This window comes from Lepisosteus platostomus, chromosome 6, assembly GCF_059453375.1.
Source record: "Lepisosteus platostomus isolate fLepPlt1 chromosome 6, fLepPlt1.hap1, whole genome shotgun sequence".
Taxonomy (NCBI): Eukaryota; Metazoa; Chordata; class Actinopteri; order Semionotiformes; family Lepisosteidae; genus Lepisosteus; species Lepisosteus platostomus.
The window spans coordinates 12,308,003-12,329,012 of NC_142616.1; the positions used below are offsets into that span (position 1 = coordinate 12,308,003).

Consider the following 21,010-nt stretch of genomic DNA (forward strand, 5'->3'; position numbering starts at 1 on the left):
CCTCTCTCTCACTGTGTCTCCTGTCCTGTTGTGTGTTTATTACTGAGGGATTCTCTGTGATCTCCTCTCTCTCTCACTGTGTCTCCTATCCTGTTGTGTGTTTATTACTGAGGGCCTCTCTGTGTTCTCCTCTCTCTCACTGTGTCTCCTGTCCTGGTTGAATGGCGGTGTGTCAGGGTGTCACAGTGGTGCTGTGAGTCTCACAGTGTGATGTGTGAGCACAGTTATTCAAGCTCTGTCTCTGTCTGGAGTCTGAACAGGCTCCATGTCACCTCTGTGATCAGAACAGCTTCGCTCCACTTATTGCTTTAAGTTAAATCTCTCCTTCTCACCCATCGTCTCTGCCTCTCCTTTCTCTGCTGCCTCCTTTCTCTTGCTCTCCACCTCCTCTTCCTTGGTGTCTCCTCTGTTTCTTCTCCTGCCTTTCCCCCCTCCTCTCCTCTGTGGTGTGTCATATCCTTCTCCTTGGTGTCTCCTTTATTTCTTCTTCTCTCTCTTTCCCTTCTTTCCTCTTTGGTGTCTCTTCTCCCTCTCCTCCTCTTTCTCCCCCTCCTCTCCTCCGTGGTGTCTCCTCTCCCTCTCTTCCACTGTGTCTCCTTTCCCTGTCCTCCTCTGTGTCTCCTCTCCCACTCCTTGGTCTCCCATTTATATCTCCCTCTCTCTCTCTTCCTCCTCTCCTCTTTGGTGTCTCCTCTCCCTGTCCTCCTCACTCTCCCCCTCCTCAACTCCTCGGTGTCTCCTTTCCCTCTCCTTCTCTCTCTCCCTGTCCTCCTCTCCTGCTCGTTGTCCCCTCCCCACCTCCTCCTCTTCTACTCTGTGTTTCCTCTCTCTCTCCTCCTCTCTTTCTTGGGATCTCCTCTCCATCTCCTCCTCTCTCTCCCCCTCCTCTCCTCCTTGGTGTCTCCTCTCCTCCTCTCCTTGTTGTCTCCTCTCCCCTTCCTCCTCCTCTCCTGATTTGTGTCTCCTCTCCCTCTCCCTCTCCTCCTCTCCTGCTCGGTGTCTCCTCTCCCTGTCCTCCTCTCCTGATTGGTGTCCCCTCTCCCTCTCCCTGTCCTCCTCTCCTGATTGGTGTCCCCTCTCCCTCTCCCTGTCCTCCTCTTCTGATTGGTGTCCCCTCTCCCTCTCCTCCTCTCCTGCTCGGTGACTCCTCTCCCTCTCCTCCTCTCCTGCTCGGTGTCCACTCTCCCTCTCCCTGTCCTCCTCTCCTGCTCGGTGTCTCCTCTCCCTCTCCTCCTCTCTCCTGGCTCCCTGGCCGGCCAGCAGCAGCTCGGACAGCCCCGGCAGCTGCCCGCCCTCCCTGTCGGCCTCGCTGCCCAGCGAGCTCAGGGACCCCGCGCGCGAGCCCCGCCCCTCGAACCCGTAGATCTGCACCGAGTCGTAGGGCGGCAGCGAGGGGTCGTGGCTCAGCTGGTCCAGGCGCAGCCGCAGGAACTCGCCCACCCGCAGAGACAGGCCGGGGGTCCCGGCCAGCGCGGCCCACCGCGGCGCCCCCCCCAGCTCCGGCCGGCGGGGGCTGGGTCCAGAGTGAGCCCGGGGCTGAGGGGAGAGAGAGAGAGAGGAAGTGTGGATCATCCCTCTCTCTCACACACACACACACACACACACACACACAGGGCCTTCTGGCCTTCATGGTCCCCCTGCGGGGAGAGAACAACGCCAACCTGGCCCGCATCCTGCTCTCACACCTGCACACCGGCCACCACTCCTGCATGGTAACACACACACACACACACACACACACACACACACACACACACACACACACACACACACACACACAGGGCCTTCTGGCCTTCATGGTCCCCCTGCGGGGAGAGAACAACGCCAACCTGGCCCGCATCCTGCTCTCACACCTGCACACCGGCCACCACTCCTGCATGGTAACACACACACACACACACACACACACACACACACACACACAGGGCCTTCTGGCCTTCATGGTCCCCCTGTGGGGAGAGAACAACGCCAACCTGGCCCGCATCCTGCTCTCACACCTGCACACCGGCCACCACTCCTGCATGGTAACACACACACACACACACACACACACACACACACACACACACACACACACAGGGCCTTCTGGCCTTCATGCTCCCCCTGCGGGGAGAGAACAACGCCAACCTGGCCCGCATCCTGCTCTCGCACCTGCACACCGGCCACCACTCCTGCATGGTAACACACACACACACACATACACACACAGGGGCTGGGTCCAGAGTGAGCCCGGGGCTGAGGAGAGAGAGAGAGGAAGTGTGGATCATCCCTCTCTCACACACACACACACACACACACACACACACACACACACACACAGGGAGAACATGCAGACTCCACACAGACAGCACCCCAGGAACAGAACCCAGGGCTCCACCTCGTTAGCAGTAATAAGCAATTAGCAGCCAGTCGGGCCAGCTGTGCTGAAGAGCCGCCTCTCGCCTGTGACCCGTCTTGTGTCTCACCAGGTCTGAGGAGTCCGTCTCCCTTACCCAGTCCTGGTTCTGACCCGGCTGGCAGACCCGGCTGTCTCTGCTGGTGCGGGCGCCGTGGGCCAGCTCGGCACAGCCCGGCCCGAGCTGGAAGGGGCCATGGGCCGGTCGGGCCTGTCGGGCCGGTCGGGCCGCAGGGAGGGTGTGGCTGCTGTAGGGCAGGTGGCCTGGCTCTGGGTTCTGGGCCTCTCCGGACCGGGACCACGGCCGGCCCGCCAGGTAGCGGCTGTCCAGCGTGCGGAACCTGGAGGACAGGACAAGACAGGGGACCAGGTGACCACACACTCCTGACTGGACCAGGTGACCACACACTCCTGACTGGACAAGACAGGGGACCAGGTGACCACACACCCCAACTGGACAAGACAGGGGACCAGGTGACCACACACTCCTGACTGGACCAGGTGACCACACCCCCCAACTGGACAAGACAGGGGACCAGGTGACCACACACCCCCAACTGGACAAGACAGGGGACCAGGTGACCACACACCCCCAACTGGACAAGACAGGGGACCAGGTGACCACACACTCCTGACAGGACAAGACAGGGGACCAGGTGACCACACACTCCTGACTGGACAAGACAGGGGACCAGGTGACCACACCCCCCAACTGGACAAGACAGGGGACCAGGTGACCACACACCCCCAACTGGACAAGACAGGGGACCAGGTGACCACACACCCCCAACTGGACAAGACAGGGGACCAGGTGACCACACACTCCTGACAGGACAAGACAGGGGACCAGGTGACCACACACTCCTGACTGGACAAGACAGGGGACCAGGTGACCACACCCCCCCTACTGGACAAGAACACTGACCACACACACCCCCGACTGGACAAGACAGGGGACCACAAACACACCCCCGACTGGACCAGGTGACCACACGCCCCTGACTGGACAAGACAGGGGATCAGGTGACCACACACCCCCAACTGGACAAGGACAGTGACCACACACACACCCCTGACTGGACAAGTACACTGACCACACACACACACACCTGACTGGACAAGTACACTGACCACACACACACCCCTGACTGGACAAGGACAGTGACCACACACACACCCCTGACTGGACAAGACAGGGGATCAGGTGACCACACACCCCCAACTGGACAAGGACAGTGACCACACACACACCCCTGACTGGACAAGGACAGTGACCACACACACACCCCTGACTGGACAAGGACAGCGACCACACACACACACTCCTGACTGGACAAGTACACTGACCACACACACACCCCTGACTGGACAAGTACACTGACCACACACACACTCCTGACTGGACAAGGACAGTGACCACACACACACACCCCTGACTGGACAAGGACAGTGACCACACACACACCCCTGACTGGACAAGTACACTGACCACACACACACTCCTGACTGGACAAGGACAGTGACCACACACACACACACCCCTGACTGGACAAGGACAGTGACCACACACACACCCCTGACTGGACAAGGACAGTGACCACACACACACTCCTGACTGGACAAGGACAGTGACCACACACACACACCCCTGACTGGACAAGGACAGTGACCACACACACACACTCCTGACTGGACAAGGACAGTGACCACACACACACACTCCTGACTGGACAAGGACAGTGACCACACACACACACCCCTGACTGGACAAGTACACTGACCACACACACACCCCTGACTGGACAAGGACAGTGACCACACACACACTCCTGACTGGACAAGGACAGTGACCACACACACACCCCTGACTGGACAAGGACAGTGACCACACACACACACTCCTGACTGGACAAGGACAGTGACCACACACACACCCCTGACTGGACAAGGACAGTGACCACACACACACTCCTGACTGGACAAGGACAGTGACCACACACACACCCCTGACTGGACAAGGACAGTGACCACACACACACACCCCTGACTGGACAAGGACAGTGACCACACACACACCCCTGACTGGACAAGGACAGTGACCACACACACACACCCCTGACTGGACAAGGACAGTGACCACACACACACCCCTGACTGGACAAGGACAGTGACCACACACACACCCCTGACTGGACAAGGCCCCAGTGACCCCAATGACTCCAGTGATCCTGGTGACCCTGGAGACCCCAGTGACTCCAGTGACCCTGGAGACCCCAGTGACCCCAGTGATTCCATTAACCCCGGTGACCCCGGTGACCCCAGTGACTCCAGTGATCCTGGTGACCCTGGAGACCCCAGTGACCCCAGTGATTCCATTAACCCCGGTGACCCCAGCGACCCCAGCGACCCGTCCCTCTGGCCGATGCGGCAGCTGGGGTGCTCACCAGCCCGGCGCGGGCGCGGGGGCGTGCTGCAGTGCGGAGATGTCGAACGCCGACGTGTCCTCCTCTCCCCCCCCCTCGTCATCGTACGTGATGATGTTCTCTCTCACATCCTCCTCGTCCAGTGGGGACAGAGAGTCCCGCTTCTGTCTGCGCAGAGAGACAGAGAGGGCAGAGACCGCTGGGGGAGAGAGAGGGGAGAGAGAGGGGGGAGAGAGAGGGGAGAGAGGGGAGAGAGAGGAGAGAGAGGGGGGAGAGAGAGGAGAGAGGGGAGAGAGAGGAGAGAGAGGGGGGAGAGAGAGGAGAGAGGGGGGGAGAGAGAGGGAGAGAGGGGAGAGAGAGAGGAGAGGGGAGAGAGAGGAGAGAGAGGGGGAGAGAGAGAGAGGGGAGAGAGGGGAGAGAGAGGGGAGAGAGGGGAGAGAGAGAGGGAGAGAGGAGAGGGGAGAGAGAGGAGAGAGAGGGGGGAGAGAGAGGAGAGAGGGGAGAGAGAGGAGAGAGAGGGGGGAGAGAGAGGAGAGAGGGGGGGAGAGAGAGGGAGAGAGGGGAGAGAGAGAGGAGAGGGGAGAGAGAGGAGAGAGAGGGGGAGAGAGAGAGAGGGGAGAGAGGGGAGAGAGAGGGGAGAGAGGGGAGAGAGAGGGGAGAGAGGGGAGAGAGAGAGGGAGAGAGGAGAGAGAGAGAGGGAGAGAGGAGAGAGAAGGGAGAGAGGGGAGAGAGACAGGAGAGAGAAGAGAGAGACAGGAGAGAGAAGAGAGAGACAGGAGAGAGGGGAGAGAGAGGAGAGAGGAGAGAGGGGAGAGGGGAGAGAGAGGGGAGAGAGAGAGGGAGAGAGGGGAGAGAGAAGGAGAGAGAGGGGAGAGGGGAGAGAGAGAGAGGGGAGAGGGGAGAGAGAGGGGAGAGAGAAGAGAGAGACAGGAGAGAGAAGAGAGAGAGAGGGGAGAGAGAAGAGAGAGACAGGAGAGAGGGGAGAGAGAAGGAGAGAGAGAGGAGAGAGGAGAGAGGGGAGAGGGGAGAGAGAGAGGGGAGAAGGGGGAGAGGAGAAGGGGGAGAGAGGAGATGAAAGGGAGAGAGGAGAGAGAGAAAGTGAGCTGATTAAGATCTAGACCTGGATCTTGTCTTTGTAGTGTATCTGTGAATCTGTATCTGTGCCAGAAGCAGCTGGATCTGACGAGTCCTGATCAGGTGGAACCGCTGTGACTGTAAACTCCCAGGAAGGCGTAGTGGAGCATCTTCAGACAGCTCTGCCTTCTGCAGTGCCTGATGGCGACTAATCAATATTCGTACGCATAATTCACTGCAAGCACTCCTACCTCCCACCCGAACCTGGGGGGCTGTTCTTTCTACTGCAGATCAGTATCTGTGTCAGTCTGCGGCTCCAGATCAGTATCTACAACGTTCTGCTCTACTTGGGATCTTCCTTTCCATAGCTCAGTCAGGAAGCTGGGCAGATTTCACCACAGCGTTCCTGTCAGACCAGCAGGTGGCACAGTGGACCGCACTGGGGCCCTGGGGTGCTGCTTGTGTGTGGTTTCCTCCCACAGTCCAAACACATACTGGGAGGATAACTGGCTCATGGGAAAATTGGCCCTGGTGTGAGTGTGTGTCTGATAGACTGGTGTCCTCTCCAGGCTGAACCCTGTCTCTGTGTCTCGTGTGTGTGTGTGCGTGTGTGTGTGTCCAGGCTGAACCCTGTCTCTGTGTCTGGTGTGTGTGTGTGTGTGTGTGTGTGTGTGTGTGTGTGTGTGTGTGTGTGTGTGTGTGTGTGTGTGTGTCCAGGCTGAACCATGTCTCTGTGTCTGGTGTGTGTGTGTGTGTGTGTGTGTGTGTGTGTGTGTCCAGGCTGAACCCTGTCTCTGTGTCTGGTGTGTGTGTGTGTGTGTGTCCAGGCTGAACCCTGTCTCTGTGTCTGGTGTGTGTGTGTGTGTGTGTGTGTGTGTGTGTGTGTGTGTGTGTGTGTGTGTGTGTGTGTGTGTGTGTGTGTGTCCATGCTGAACCCTGTCTCTGTGTCTGGTGTGTGTGTGTGTGTGTGTGTGTGTGTGTGTGTGTCCAGGCTGAACCCTGTCTCTGTGTCTGGTGTGTGTGTGTGTGTGTGTGTGTGTGTGTGTGTGTGTGTGTGTGTGTGTGTGTGTGTGTGTGTGTGGTAGTGCAGTAGCAGTGTAGTGGCAGTGCGGCAGTAGTGCAATAGTAGCAGTGCAGTAGTATTGCTGCAGTAGTGCAGTAGCAGTGCAGTAGTAGTGCAGTAGTAGCAGTGCAGTAGTAGTGTGGCAGTGCAGTAGTAGTGCAGTAGCAGTGCAGTAGTAGTGCAGTAGTAGTAGTGCAGTAGTAGCAGTGCAGTAGTAGTGTGGCAGTGCAGTAGTATTGCTGCAGTAGTGCAGTAGCAGTGCAGTAGTAGTGCAGTAGTAGCAGTGCAGTAGTAGTGTGGCAGTGCAGTAGTAGTGCAGTAGCAGTGCAGTAGTAGTGCAGTAGTAGAAGTGCAGTAGTAGTGCAGTAGTAGCAGTGCAGTAGTAGTGTGGCAGTGCAGTAGTATTGCTGCAGTAGTGCAGTAGTAGCAGTGCAGTAGTAGTGCAGTAGTATTGCTGCAGTAGTGCAGTAGTAGCAGTGCAGTAGTAGTGCAGTAGTATTGCTGCAGTAGCAGTGCAGTAGTAGTGCAGTAGTAGCAGTGCAGTAGTAGTGTGGCAGTGCAGTAGTAGTGTGGCTGCAGTAGTAGCAGTGCAGTAGTAGCAGTGCAGTAGTATTGCTGCAGTAGTAGCAGTGCAGTAGTAGTGTGGCAGTGCAGTAGCAGTGCAGTAGTATTGCTGCAGTAGTGCAGTAGCAGTGCAGTAGTAGTGTGGCAGTGCAGTAGTAGTGTGGCTGCAGTAGTAGCAGTCCAGTAGTAGTGTGGCAGTGCAGTAGCAGTGCAGTAGTAGTGCTGCAGTAGTAGCAGTGCAGTAGCAGTGCAGTAGTAGTGTGGCAGTGCAGTAGTAGTGCAGTAGTATTGCTGCAGTAGTAGCAGTGCAGTAGTATTGCTGCAGCAGTAGCAGTGCAGTAGTATTGCTGCAGTAGTGCAGTAGTAGCAGTGCAGTAGTAGCAGTGCTGCAATAGTGCAGTAGTAGCAGTGCAGTAGCAGTGCAGTAGTAGTGTGGCAGTGCAGTAGTATTGCTGCAGTAGTGCAGTAGCAGTGTCTGCGGCAGCTCTCCTTGCTCACCCAGGAGCGTGGCGATGCAGGCCAGGATGGCCAGCAGGGCGGCGGTGCTGAGCCCCGTGGCGGGCGCGGAGGAGGGCAGGGGCAGGCAGGCCCTGTGTCCCCCCGGCTGCAAGGCCCGCAGGCAGGGGCACACGGACACGGTCACCGTCCCCGTGCTGGACAGCCCCGGGTACAGGCCGTCCCGCAGGACCACGGGCACCCGCAGGGAGAGCCGGGCAGGGGCGGCCCGGGGCAGCGAGGAGTGGAGCACCAGGCTGGCTGTGGACCCTGAGAGAGAGGAGAGAGAGAGGGGAGAGAGAGGAGAGAGAGAGGGGAGAGAGAGGGGAGAGAGAGAGGGGAGAGAGAGGGGAGAGAGGAGAGAGAGGGGAGAGAGAGGGGGAAGAGGAGAGAGAAGGGAGAGAGGGGAGAGAGAGAGGGGAGAGGGGAGAGGGGAGAGAGAGACAGGAGAGATGGGAGAGAGAGAGGAAAGAGGGGAGAGAGAGGGGGGAGAGAGAGGGGAGAGAGAGGGGAGAGAGAGAGGGGAGAGAGATGTCGATATTATATAATATGTCTTTGTTGTAAATGTCTGTAACATGTCTGTAGATTTTATTTTACTTCTATTTTTTGTTTTGTTCTATGTTAATTTTATTATTTTTATTTGCTTTGGCAACACTGATTGTACCCATCGGTCATGCTAATAAAGCACTTTGAACTGAATTGAATTGAATTGAGAGGAGAGAGAGAGGAGAGAGAGTCTGAGTCAGGGGTAACGCTGTGCTGGTCAGGGGTGACAGGGCAGGTTTGGGGTTAGGGGGACCAGAGGGGTGCTGTCTGAGTCAGGGGTAACACTGTGCTGTGCTAGAGAGCTGCTGACTGGCCGTCCTGCCTCAGGGACAGTCCAGCAGGGACACAGCCCCAAGCACTAACACTGCAGGTGGCTGAGTCACACTTCACACTTCTGCGCAGATACAGGAGCAGCGACGGTGGTACCACTAGTGCAACCACTACGGACAACAGTGAGAAACACGGGCACAAACCTCTGATGTCTTTCACAGTGAAGTTGAGCGCTGTGCTGGCCTCGGGAGCAATGCTGAAGTGAACCTGTGTCTCATTCCCTCCGCTGTCTCGGTCAATGGCTCTCAGCACCTGGACCACCTGAGACACAGCGAGATTAATACAGATATTCATGATATTCTTAATATAGAACCTGGAGACACTCCTCACACAGAGAGATTAATACAGACCCTAATATAGACCCTAGAGACACTCCTCACACAGAGAGATTAATACAGACCCTAATATAGACCCTAGAGACACTCCTCACACAGAGGGATTAATACAGACTCTAATATAGACCCTAGAGACACTCCTCACACAGAGAGATTAATACAGACCCTAATATAGACCCTAGAGACACTCCTCACACAGAGAGATTAATACAGATCCTAATATAGACCCTAGAGACACTCCTCACACAGAGAGATTAATACAGACCCTAATATAGACCCTAGAGACACTCCTACACAGAGAGATTAATACAGACCCTAATATAGACCCTAGAGACACTCCTCACACAGAGAGATTAATACAGGCCCTAATATAGATCCTTGAGACACTCCTCACACAGAGACATTAATACAGACCCTAATATAGACCCTAGAGACACTCCTCACACAGAGAGATTAATACAGACCATAATATAGACCCTAGAGACACTCCTCACACAGAGGGATTAATACAGACCCTAATATAGACCCTAGAGACACCCCTCACACATAGAGATTAGTACAGACCCTAATATAGACCCTAGAGACACTCTTCACACAGAGAGATTAATATAGACCCTAATATAGACTAGAGACACTCCTCACACAGAGACATTAATACAGACCCTAATATAGACCCTAGAGACACCCCTCACACAGAGAGATTAAGATAGACCCTAATATAGACCCTAGAGACACTCCTCACACAGAGAGATTAATACAGATGCTGATATAGAGCCTAGAGACACTCCTCACACAGAAAGAGACAATGACAGAGAGACAGGAATATGTGCTCTCACCTCCCCAGGCTGTGCAGAGTCACACAGTGCAGTGTTGTACTCTCTCTCCAGCTCGGGGGCATTGTCATTGAGGTCCAGTGTTTCTATAGCAACCAGAACCCTGGACCACTGGGAGGGGCTGTCTGTCATCACAGAGGCAGAAGAGGAAAAGACAGAGAAATAGCACTCTACATGAACCCAGGGAGAACATGCTAACTCCACACAGACAGCACCCCAGGTCTGGGATTCACCCAGGACCCTCAGCACTGTACAGCATCTCACTCAGTTGCTAGTATCCAGGGGTTACCAAGTCAGTGCTCTCCATGGTTACTAGGAATGGTCCTCTCCTGGCAGCTACATCAGAGTGCCTTGATGCTGTGATGGCAGTGGTACCTCTGGTTTTCATGACAACGCCTCTTTCAGTGACTGCAACAGTATCTCTCTCGGTTGCCATGGCAATGTCCCATGCAGCTTTAATGACAGGGCACTGGCATTTCTGTGGCGGTACCTCTCTCGGTTGCTATGACGGTGATGTTGTGCCACTGGTCGCTCTCCCGGTCCAGCTCGGTTGCCGTGGTGATGAGCCCACTGTCAGGATCAATGCGGAACAGGGCCTCTGGGTCAGAGTGCGGCTCTATGGAGTACCTGGGAGGGACAGGGGGCACTGGTGAGGTACTGGTGAGGCTCTGGAAAGCGGAACAATGAAACTTCAGCCCTCAATACTACTGCCCCACTACTCCACACTACTGCCCCAATAATCTGCACTAATATCCCACTGCTGCCCCACTACTCCACACTACTGCCCCAATAATCTGCACTAATATCCCACTGCTTTACCACTACTCCACACTACTGCCCCAATAATCTGCACTAATATCCCACTGCTTTACCACTACTCCACACTCCTGCCCCAATAATCTGCACTAATATCCCACTGCTTTACCACTACTCCACACTCCTGCCCCAATAATCTGCACTAATATCCCACTGCTTTACCACTACTCCACACTCCTGCCCCAATAATCTGCACTAATATCCCACTGCTTTACCACTACTCCACACTACTGCCCCAATAATCTGCACTAATATCCCACTGCTTTACCACTACTCCACACTCCTGCCCCAATAATCTGCACTAATATCCCACTCTGCCCCACTACTCCACACTCCTGCCCCAATAATCTGCACTAATATCCCACTGCTTTACCACTACTCCACACTCCTGCCCCAATAATCTGCACTAATATCCCACTGCTTTACCACTACTCCACACTACTCCCCCAATAATCTGCACTAATATCCCACTGCTTTACCACTACTCCACACTCCTGCCCCAATAATCTGCACTAATATCCCACTGCTTTACCACTACTCCACACTACTGCCCCAATAATCTGCACTAATATCCCACTGCTGCCCCACTACTCCACACTCCTGCCCCAATAATCTGCACTAATATCCCACTGCTTTACCACTACTCCACACTCCTGCCCCAATAATCTGCACTAATATCCCACTGCTGCCCCAATAATCTGCACTAATATCCCACTACTGCCCCAATAATCTGCACTAATATCCCACTGCTTTACCACTACTCCACACTCCTGCCCCAATAATCTGCACTAATATCCCACTGCTGCCCCACTACTCCACACTCCTGCCCCAATAATCTGCACTAATATCCCACTGCTGCCCCACTACTCCACACTCCTGCCCCAATAATCTGCACTAATATCCCACTGCTGCCCCACTACTCCACACTCCTGCCCCAATAATCTGCACTAATATCCCACTCTGCCCCAATAATCTGCACTAATATCCCACTCTGCCCCACTACTCCACACTACTGCCCCAATAATCTGCACTAATATCCCACTTCTGCCCCACTACTCCACACTCCTGCCCCAATAATCTGCACTAATATCCCACTGCTGCCCCACTACTCCACACACCTGCCCCAATAATCTGCACTAATATCCCACTGCTGCCCCACTACTCCACACTACTGCCCCAATAATCTGCACTAATATCCCACTGCTTTACCACTACTCCACACTCCTGCCCCAATAATCTGCACTAATATCCCACTGCTTTACCACTACTCCACACTCCTGCCCCAATAATCTGCACTAATATCCCACTGCTTTACCACTACTCCACACTACTGCCCCAATAATCTGCACTAATATCCCACTGCTGCCCCACTACTCCACACTCCTGCCCCAATAATCTGCACTAATATCCCACTGCTTTACCACTACTCCACACTCCTGCCCCAATAATCTGCACTAATATCCCACTGCTGCCCCACTACTCCACACTACTGCCCCAATAATCTGTACTAATATCCCACTGCTGCCCCACTACTCCACACTCCTGCCCCAATAATCTGCACTAATATCCCACTGCTTTCCCACTACTCCACACTACTGTCCCAATAATCTGTACTAATATCCCACTGCTGCCCCACTACTCCACACTACTGCCCCAATAATCTGCACTAATATCCCACTGCTTTCCCACTACTCCACACTCCTGCCCCAATAATCTGCACTAATATCCCACTACTGCCCCACTACTCCACACTCCTGCCCCAATAATCTGCACTAATATCCCACTACTGCCCCAATAATCTGCACTAATATCCCACTGCTTTACCACTACTCCACACTACTGCCCCAATAATCTGTACTAATATCCCACTGCTTTACCACTACTCCACACTCCTGCCCCAATAATCTGCACTAATATCCCACTCTGCCCCAATAATCTGCACTAATATCCCACTCTGCCCCACTACTCCACACTACTGCCCCAATAATCTGCACTAATATCCCACTTCTGCCCCACTACTCCACACTCCTGCCCCAATAATCTGCACTAATATCCCACTGCTGCCCCACTACTCCACACACCTGCCCCAATAATCTGCACTAATATCCCACTGCTGCCCCACTACTCCACACTACTGCCCCAATAATCTGCACTAATATCCCACTGCTTTACCACTACTCCACACTACTGCCCCAATAATCTGCACTAATATCCCACTGCTGCCCCACTACTCCACACTCCTGCCCCAATAATCTGCACTAATATCCCACTCTGCCCCACTACTCCACACTCCTGCCCCAATAATCTGCACTAATATCCCACTGCTTTACCACTACTCCACACTCCTGCCCCAATAATCTGCACTAATATCCCACTGCTGCCCCACTACTCCACACTACTGCCCCAATAATCTGTACTAATATCCCACTGCTGCCCCACTACTCCACACTACTGCCCCAATAATCTGCACTAATATCCCACTGCTTTCCCACTACTCCACACTACTGTCCCAATAATCTGTACTAATATCCCACTGCTGCCCCACTACTCCACACTACTGCCCCAATAATCTGCACTAATATCCCACTGCTTTCCCACTACTCCACACTCCTGCCCCAATAATCTGCACTAATATCCCACTACTGCCCCACTACTCCACACTCCTGCCCCAATAATCTGCACTAATATCCCACTACTGCCCCAATAATCTGCACTAATATCCCACTGCTTTACCACTACTCCACACTACTGCCCCAATAATCTGTACTAATATCCCACTGCTTTACCACTACTCCACACTACTGCCCCAATAATCTGCACTAATATCCCACTGCTTTACCACTACTCCACACTCCTGCCCCAATAATCTGCACTAATATCCCACTGCTGCCCCACTACTCCACACTCCTGCCCCAATAATCTGCACTAATATCCCACTCTGCCCCACTACTCCACACTCCTGCCCCAATAATCTGCACTAATATCCCACTGCTGCCCCACTACTCCACACCCCTGCCCCAATAATCTGCACTAATATCCCACTGCTTTACCACTACTCCACACTCCTGCCCCAATAATCTGCACTAATATCCCACTACTGCCCCAATAATCTGCACTAATATCCCACTGCTGCCCCACTACTCCACACTCCTGCCCCAATAATCTGTACTAATATCCCACTGCTGCCCCACTACTCCACACTACTATCCTACTACTGCCCCACTACTCCATACTACTATCCCACTACTGCCCCACTACTCCACACCCCTGCCCCAATACATCACACTAATATCCCTAATATATTAATATACCAATATCACTGATATACTAATATCTCATCACACTAATATACTGCCCCACTACTCTACACTACTATTGTCCCTCTACTTCACACTAATTACCCATTACTAGCCCCACTAATCCTCACTACAACCCCACGACTGCCCGAGTACTCCACCCTACTGCCCCTCTCCTACTCTACCCCACTGCCCCCCTGCCCCAGCCTGCCTCAGTAGGATCTCCAGCTGCTACCTGATCCTGCTGCTGCTGCTGGTGTCCGGATCGGTGGCGCTGAGCCGCCCCACTGTGGACTGCGGAGGGGCGTTCTCAATCACGCCCAGGTGGTACTGGGCCCGGCTGAACCGCGGGGGCTCATCGGCGTCCAGGACAGCCACCCGCACGCTGGCCCGATCCTTAAATGGGCCACGGCGCAGGTAGAGAGGGTCAACCCGCGAGTTCACTACCTCCACCGAGAAAGAGTAAGAGCTCCGGGCTTCATAGTCCACTGCCTGAGAGAGAGAGAGGGGTTCATACACACACCCTGACTGACTGGACACTCCAGTACATTAACACTGCACTGAGAGAGAGGGGTTCATACAGACACACTGACTGACTGGACACTCCAGTACATTAACACTGCACTGAGAGAGAGGGGTTCATACAGACACACTGACTGGACACTCCAGTACATTAACACTGCACTGAGAGAGAGGGGTTCATGCAGACACACTGACTGGACACTCCAGTACATTAACACTGCACTGAGAGAGAGGGGTTCATACAGACACACTGACTGACTGGACACTCCAGTACATTAACACTGCACTGAGAGAGAGGGGTTCATACAGACACACTGACTGACTGGACACTCCAGTACATTAACACTGCACTGAGAGAGAGGGGTTCATACAGACACACTGACTGACTGGACACTCCAGTACATTAACACTGCACTGAGAGAGAGGGGTTCATACAGACACACTGACTGACTGGACACTCCAGTACATTAACACTGCACTGAGAGAGAGGGGTTCATACACACACCCTGACTGACTGGACACTCCAGTACATTAACACTGCACTGAGAGAGAGGGGTTCATACAGACACACTGACTGACTGGACACTCCAGTACATTAACACTGCACTGAGAGAGAGGGGTTCATACAGACACACTGACTGACTGGACACTCCAGTACATTAACACTGCACTGAGAGAGAGGGGTTCATACAGACACACTGACTGACTGGACACTCCAGTACATTAACACTGCACTGAGAGAGAGGGGTTCATACAGACACACTGACTGACTGGACACTCCAGTACATTAACACTGCACTGAGAGAGAGGGGTTCATACAGACACACTGACTGACTGGACACTCCAGTACATTAACACTGCACTGAGAGAGAGGGGTTCATACAGACACACTGACTGACTGGACACTCCAGTACATTAACACTGCACTGAGAGAGAGGGGTTCATACAGACACACTGACTGACTGGACACTACAGTACATTAACACTGCACTGAGAGAGAGGGGTTCATACAGACACACTGACTGACTGGACACTCCAGTACATTAACACTGTACTGAGAGAGAGGGGTTCATACAGACACACTGACTGACTGGACACTCCAGTACATTAACACTGCACTGAGAGAGAGGGGTTCATACAGACACACTGACTGACTGGACACTCCAGTACATTAACACTGCACTGAGAGAGAGGGGTTCATACAGACACACTGACTGACTGGACACTCCAGTACATTAACACTGCACTGAGAGAGAGGGGTTCATACAGACACACTGACTGGACACTCCAGTACATTAACACTGCACTGAGAGAGAGGGGTTCATACAGACACACTGACTGGACACTCCAGTACATTAACACTGCACTGAGAGAGAGGGGTTCATACAGACACACTGACTGACTGGACACTCCAGTACATTAACACTGCACTGAGAGAGAGGGGTTCATACAGACACACTGACTGACTGGACACTCCAGTACATTAACACTGCACTGAGAGAGAGGGGTTAATACAGACACACTGACTGACTGGACACTCCAGTACATTAACACTGCACTGAGAGAGAGGGGTTCATACAGACACACTGACTGACTGGACACTCCAGTACATTAACACTGCACTGAGAGAGAGGGGTTCATACAGACACACTGACTGACTGGACACTCCAGTACATTAACACTGCACTGAGAGAGAGGGGTTCATACAGACACACTGACTGGACACTCCAGTACATTAACACTGCACTGAGAGAGAGGGGTTCATACAGACACACTGACTGACTGGACACTCCAGTACATTAACACTGCACTGAGAGAGAGGGGTTCATACAGACACCCTGACTGACTGGACACTCCAGTACATTAACACTGCACTGAGAGAGAGGGGTTCATACAGACACACTGACTGACTGGACACTCCAGTACATTAACACTGCACTGAGAGAGAGGGGTTCATACAGACACACTGACTGACTGGACACTCCAGTACATTAACACTGCACTGAGAGAGAGGGGTTCATACAGACACACTGACTGACTGGACACTACAGTACATTAACACTGCACTGAGAGAGAGGGGTTCATACAGACACACTGACTGACTGGACACTCCAGTACATTAACACTGCACTGAGAGAGAGGGGTTCATACAGACACACTGACTGGACACTCCAGTACATTAACACTGCACTGAGAGAGAGGGGTTCATACAGACACACTGACTGACTGGACACTCCAGTACATTAACACTGCACTGAGAGAGAGGGGTTCATACAGACACACTGACTGACTGGACACTACAGTACATTAACACTGCACTGAGAGAGAGGGGTTCATACAGACACACTGACTGACTGGACACTCCAGTACATTAACACTGCACTGAGAGAGAGGGGTTCATACAGACACACTGACTGGACACTCCAGTACATTAACACTGCACTGAGAGAGAGGGGTTCATACAGACACACTGACTGACTGGACACTCCAGTACATTAACACTGCACTGAGAGAGAGGGGTTCATACAGACACACTGACTGACTGGACACTCCAGTACATTAACACTGCACTGAGAGAGAGGGGTTCATACAGACACACTGACTGACTGGACACTACAGTACATTAACACTGCACTGAGAGAGAGGGGTTCATACAGACACACTGACTGACTGGACACTCCAGTACATTAACACTGCACTGAGAGAGAGGGGTTCATACAGACACACTGACTGGACACTCCAGTACATTAACACTGCACTGAGAGAGAGGGGTTCATACAGACACACTGACTGACTGGACACTCCAGTACATTAACACTGCACTGAGAGAGAGGGGTTCATACAGACACACTGACTGACTGGACACTACAGTACATTAACACTGCACTGAGAGAGAGGGGTTCATACAGACACACTGACTGACTGGACACTCCAGTACATTAACACTGCACTGAGAGAGAGGGGTTCATACAGACACACTGACTGGACACTCCAGTACATTAACACTGCACTGAGAGAGAGGGGTTCATACAGACACACTGACTGACTGGACACTCCAGTACATTAACACTGCACTGAGAGAGAGGGGTTCATACAGACACACTGACTGACTGGACACTCCAGTACATTAACACTGCACTGAGAGAGAGGGGTTCATACAGACACACTGACTGGACACTCCAGTACATTAACACTGCACTGAGAGAGAGGGGTTCATACAGACACACTGACTGACTGGACACTCCAGTACATTAACACTGCACTGAGAGAGAGGGGTTCATACAGACACACTGACTGGACACTCCAGTACATTAACACTGCACTGAGAGAGAGGGGTTCATACAGACACACTGACTGACTGGACACTCCAGTACATTAACACTGCACTGAGAGAGAGGGGTTCATACAGACACACTGACTGACTGGACACTCCAGTACATTAACACTGCACTGAGAGAGAGGGGTTCATACAGACACACTGATTGACTGGACACTCCAGTACATTAACACTGCACTGAGAGAGAGGGGTTCATACAGACACACTGACTGGACACTCCAGTACATGAACACTGCACTGAGAGAGAGGGGTTCATACAGACACACTGACTGACTGGACACTCCAGTACATTAACACTGCACTAAGAGAGAGGGATTCATACAGACACACTGACTGACTGGACACTCCAGTACATTAACACTGCACTGAGAGAGAGGGGTTCATACAGACACACTGACTGGACACTCCAGTACATGAACACTGCACTGAGAGAGAGGGGTTCATACAGACACACTGACTGACTGGACACTCCAGTACATTAACACTGCACTAAGAGAGAGGGATTCATACAGACACACTGACTGACTGGACACTCCAGTACATTAACACTGCACTGAGAGAGAGGGGTTCATACAGACACACTGACTGACTGGACACTCCAGTACATTAACACTGCACTGAGAGAGAGGGGTTCATACAGACACACTGACTGACTGGACACTCCAGTACATTAACACTGCACTGAGAGAGAGGGGTTCATACAGACACACTGACTGACTGGACACTCCAGTACATTAACACTGCACTGAGAGAGAGGGGTTCATACAGACACACTGACTGACTGGACACTCCAGTACATTAACACTGCACTGAGAGAGAGGGGTTCATACAGACACACTGACTGACTGGACACTCCAGTACATTAACACTGCACTGAGAGAGAGGGGTGCAGTACAGTCTGGGGTACAGTTTCTCTCTCCTACCCTGTTCTGTGCAGTTTGGGGTACAGTCTGGGTTACAGTTTCTCTCTGCTCCCCTGATCTGCTGTGCAGGTTGGGGTACAGTTTCTCTCTGCTGCGCAGGTTGGGGTACAGTCTGGGGTACAGTTTCTCTCTGCTCCCCTGATCTGCTGTGCAGGTTGGGGTACAGTCTGGGGTACAGTTTCTCTCTGATCCCCCTGATCTGCTGTGCAGGTTGGGGTACAGTCTGGGGTACAGCTTCTCTCTGCTCCCTCTGATCTGCTGTGCAGGTTGGGGTACAGTCTGGGGTACAGCCTCTCTCTGCTCCCTTGATGTACTGCCTCTGCCTCAGAAGGGGGCAGCGCTGCAGTGGGGGAGGAGGTGGACCTTGCCCAGTCAGTGAAGCAGTCGGGTCTGGGATGAAAGGCGCTATATGGATGCAGGACAGTAATGTCCAGACCTGGGCAGGCGGCTGAGTGGAGCTGCTCGAACCCCTGTCCCCCCTGCACCTTGTTCAGGGTGATGACAGCCTCCAGCTCCCGGCCCGAGATGTTGAAGATGTCGGAGCCCTCCCCCTCCAGGACGGAGAACTCCAGCTCCGCATTCTCACCCACGTCCGCGTCCATCGCAGAGAGTCGCCCAACCTCCGCACCTGGCTGGGCCAGTTCAGACACTGAGAAGGACCACATACCTGAGAGAGAGAGGGGTTAATACACACACTGACTGGACACTCCAGTATATTAACACTGCACTGAGAGAGAGGGGTTCATACAGACACCCTGACTGACTGGACACTCCAGTACATTAACACTGCACTGAGAGAGAGGGGTTCATACAGACACACTGACTGACTGGACACTCCAGTACATTAACACTGCACTGAGAGAGAGGGGTTCATACAGACACACTGACTGGACACTCGAGTACATTAACACTGCACTGAGAGAGAGGGGTTCATACAGACACACTGACTGACTGGACACTCCAGTACATTAACACTGCACTGAGAGAGAGGGGTTCATACAGACACACTGACTGGACACTCCAGTACATTAACACTGCACTGAGAGAGAGGGGTTCATACAGACACACTGACTGGACACTCCAGTACATTAACACTGCACTGAGAGAGAGGGGTTCATACAGACACACTGACTGACTGGACACTCCAGTACATTAACACTGCACTGAGAGAGAGGGGTTCATACAGACACACTGACTGACTGGACACTCCAGTACATTAACACTGCACTGAGAGAGAGGGGTTCATACAGACACACTGACTGGACACTCCAGTACATTAACACTGCACTGAGAGAGAGGGGTTCATACAGACACACTGACTGACTGGACACTCCAGTACATTAACACTGCACTGAGAGAGAGGGGTTCATACAGACACACTGACTGACTGGACACTCCAGTACATTAACACTGCACTGAGAGAGAGGGGTTCATACAGACACACTGACTGGACACTCCAGTACATTAACACTGCACTGAGAGAGAGGGGTTCATACAGACACACTGACTGACTGGACACTCCAGTACATTAACACTGCACTGAGAGAGAGGAGGCAGACAGAGTCGAGGGAGGGAGATGTCTTGTCTGTGAGTGTGAGTGTGTAGTGATTTTACTGTCTATTGAAGCAGAACGATGTGAACTGCAGATGAAATATTAATAGACGGAGGAGAGGGAGAGAGACAGGGGAGGCGGGAAGCTGTCCTGGAGAATCAGAATTGAAATAATTAGAATTGGGATCATTAGCTGCGGTTCGTCTGATCGTCCTGCCTGCTTCAGCCAACAACGAAGTCCCTGTCGCACAACAACCTGAGTGAGTGAGTGAGGGAGAGGGGACCCCCGGGCCTGTGCACAGCCTGCAGGCACCACCTGCACTGGTTCAGCCACAGCATCTCCTCCTGTCCCTCTGTCTCTCCTCTCCCCTCTCTCTCCTCTCACTCCTCACTCCTCACCCCTCTCTCTCCTCTCACTCCTCACCCCTCTCTCTCCTCTCACTCCTCTCACTCCTCACCCCTCTCTCTCCTCTCACTCCTCACCTCTCTCTCTCCCCTCTCTCTCTC

The 21,010-nt window shown here is 53.1% G+C and overlaps 1 protein-coding gene across 1 annotated transcript in view; it reads right to left on the reverse strand.

Moving 5' to 3' along the window:
• Positions 1 to 409: 409 nt before the first annotated feature.
• The window catches only part of cdh24b (cadherin 24, type 2b), a 50,048-nt gene continuing 29,447 nt past the window's right edge, over positions 410 to 21,010 (reverse strand). Inside the window, exons 6-14 of the mRNA XM_088634310.1 lie at positions 19,438 to 19,619; positions 14,406 to 14,662; positions 10,549 to 10,685; positions 10,062 to 10,183; positions 9,034 to 9,151; positions 8,018 to 8,284; positions 4,840 to 5,017; positions 2,493 to 2,736; positions 410 to 1,536 (exon numbers count right to left, since the gene is read on the reverse strand). Of these exons, the coding sequence (XP_088490436.1) occupies positions 646 to 1,536; positions 2,493 to 2,736; positions 4,840 to 5,017; positions 8,018 to 8,284; positions 9,034 to 9,151; positions 10,062 to 10,183; positions 10,549 to 10,685; positions 14,406 to 14,662; positions 19,438 to 19,619 (2,396 nt within the window). The 3' untranslated portion in view covers positions 410 to 645. The remainder of the gene's footprint in view (positions 1,537 to 2,492; positions 2,737 to 4,839; positions 5,018 to 8,017; positions 8,285 to 9,033; positions 9,152 to 10,061; positions 10,184 to 10,548; positions 10,686 to 14,405; positions 14,663 to 19,437; positions 19,620 to 21,010) is intronic.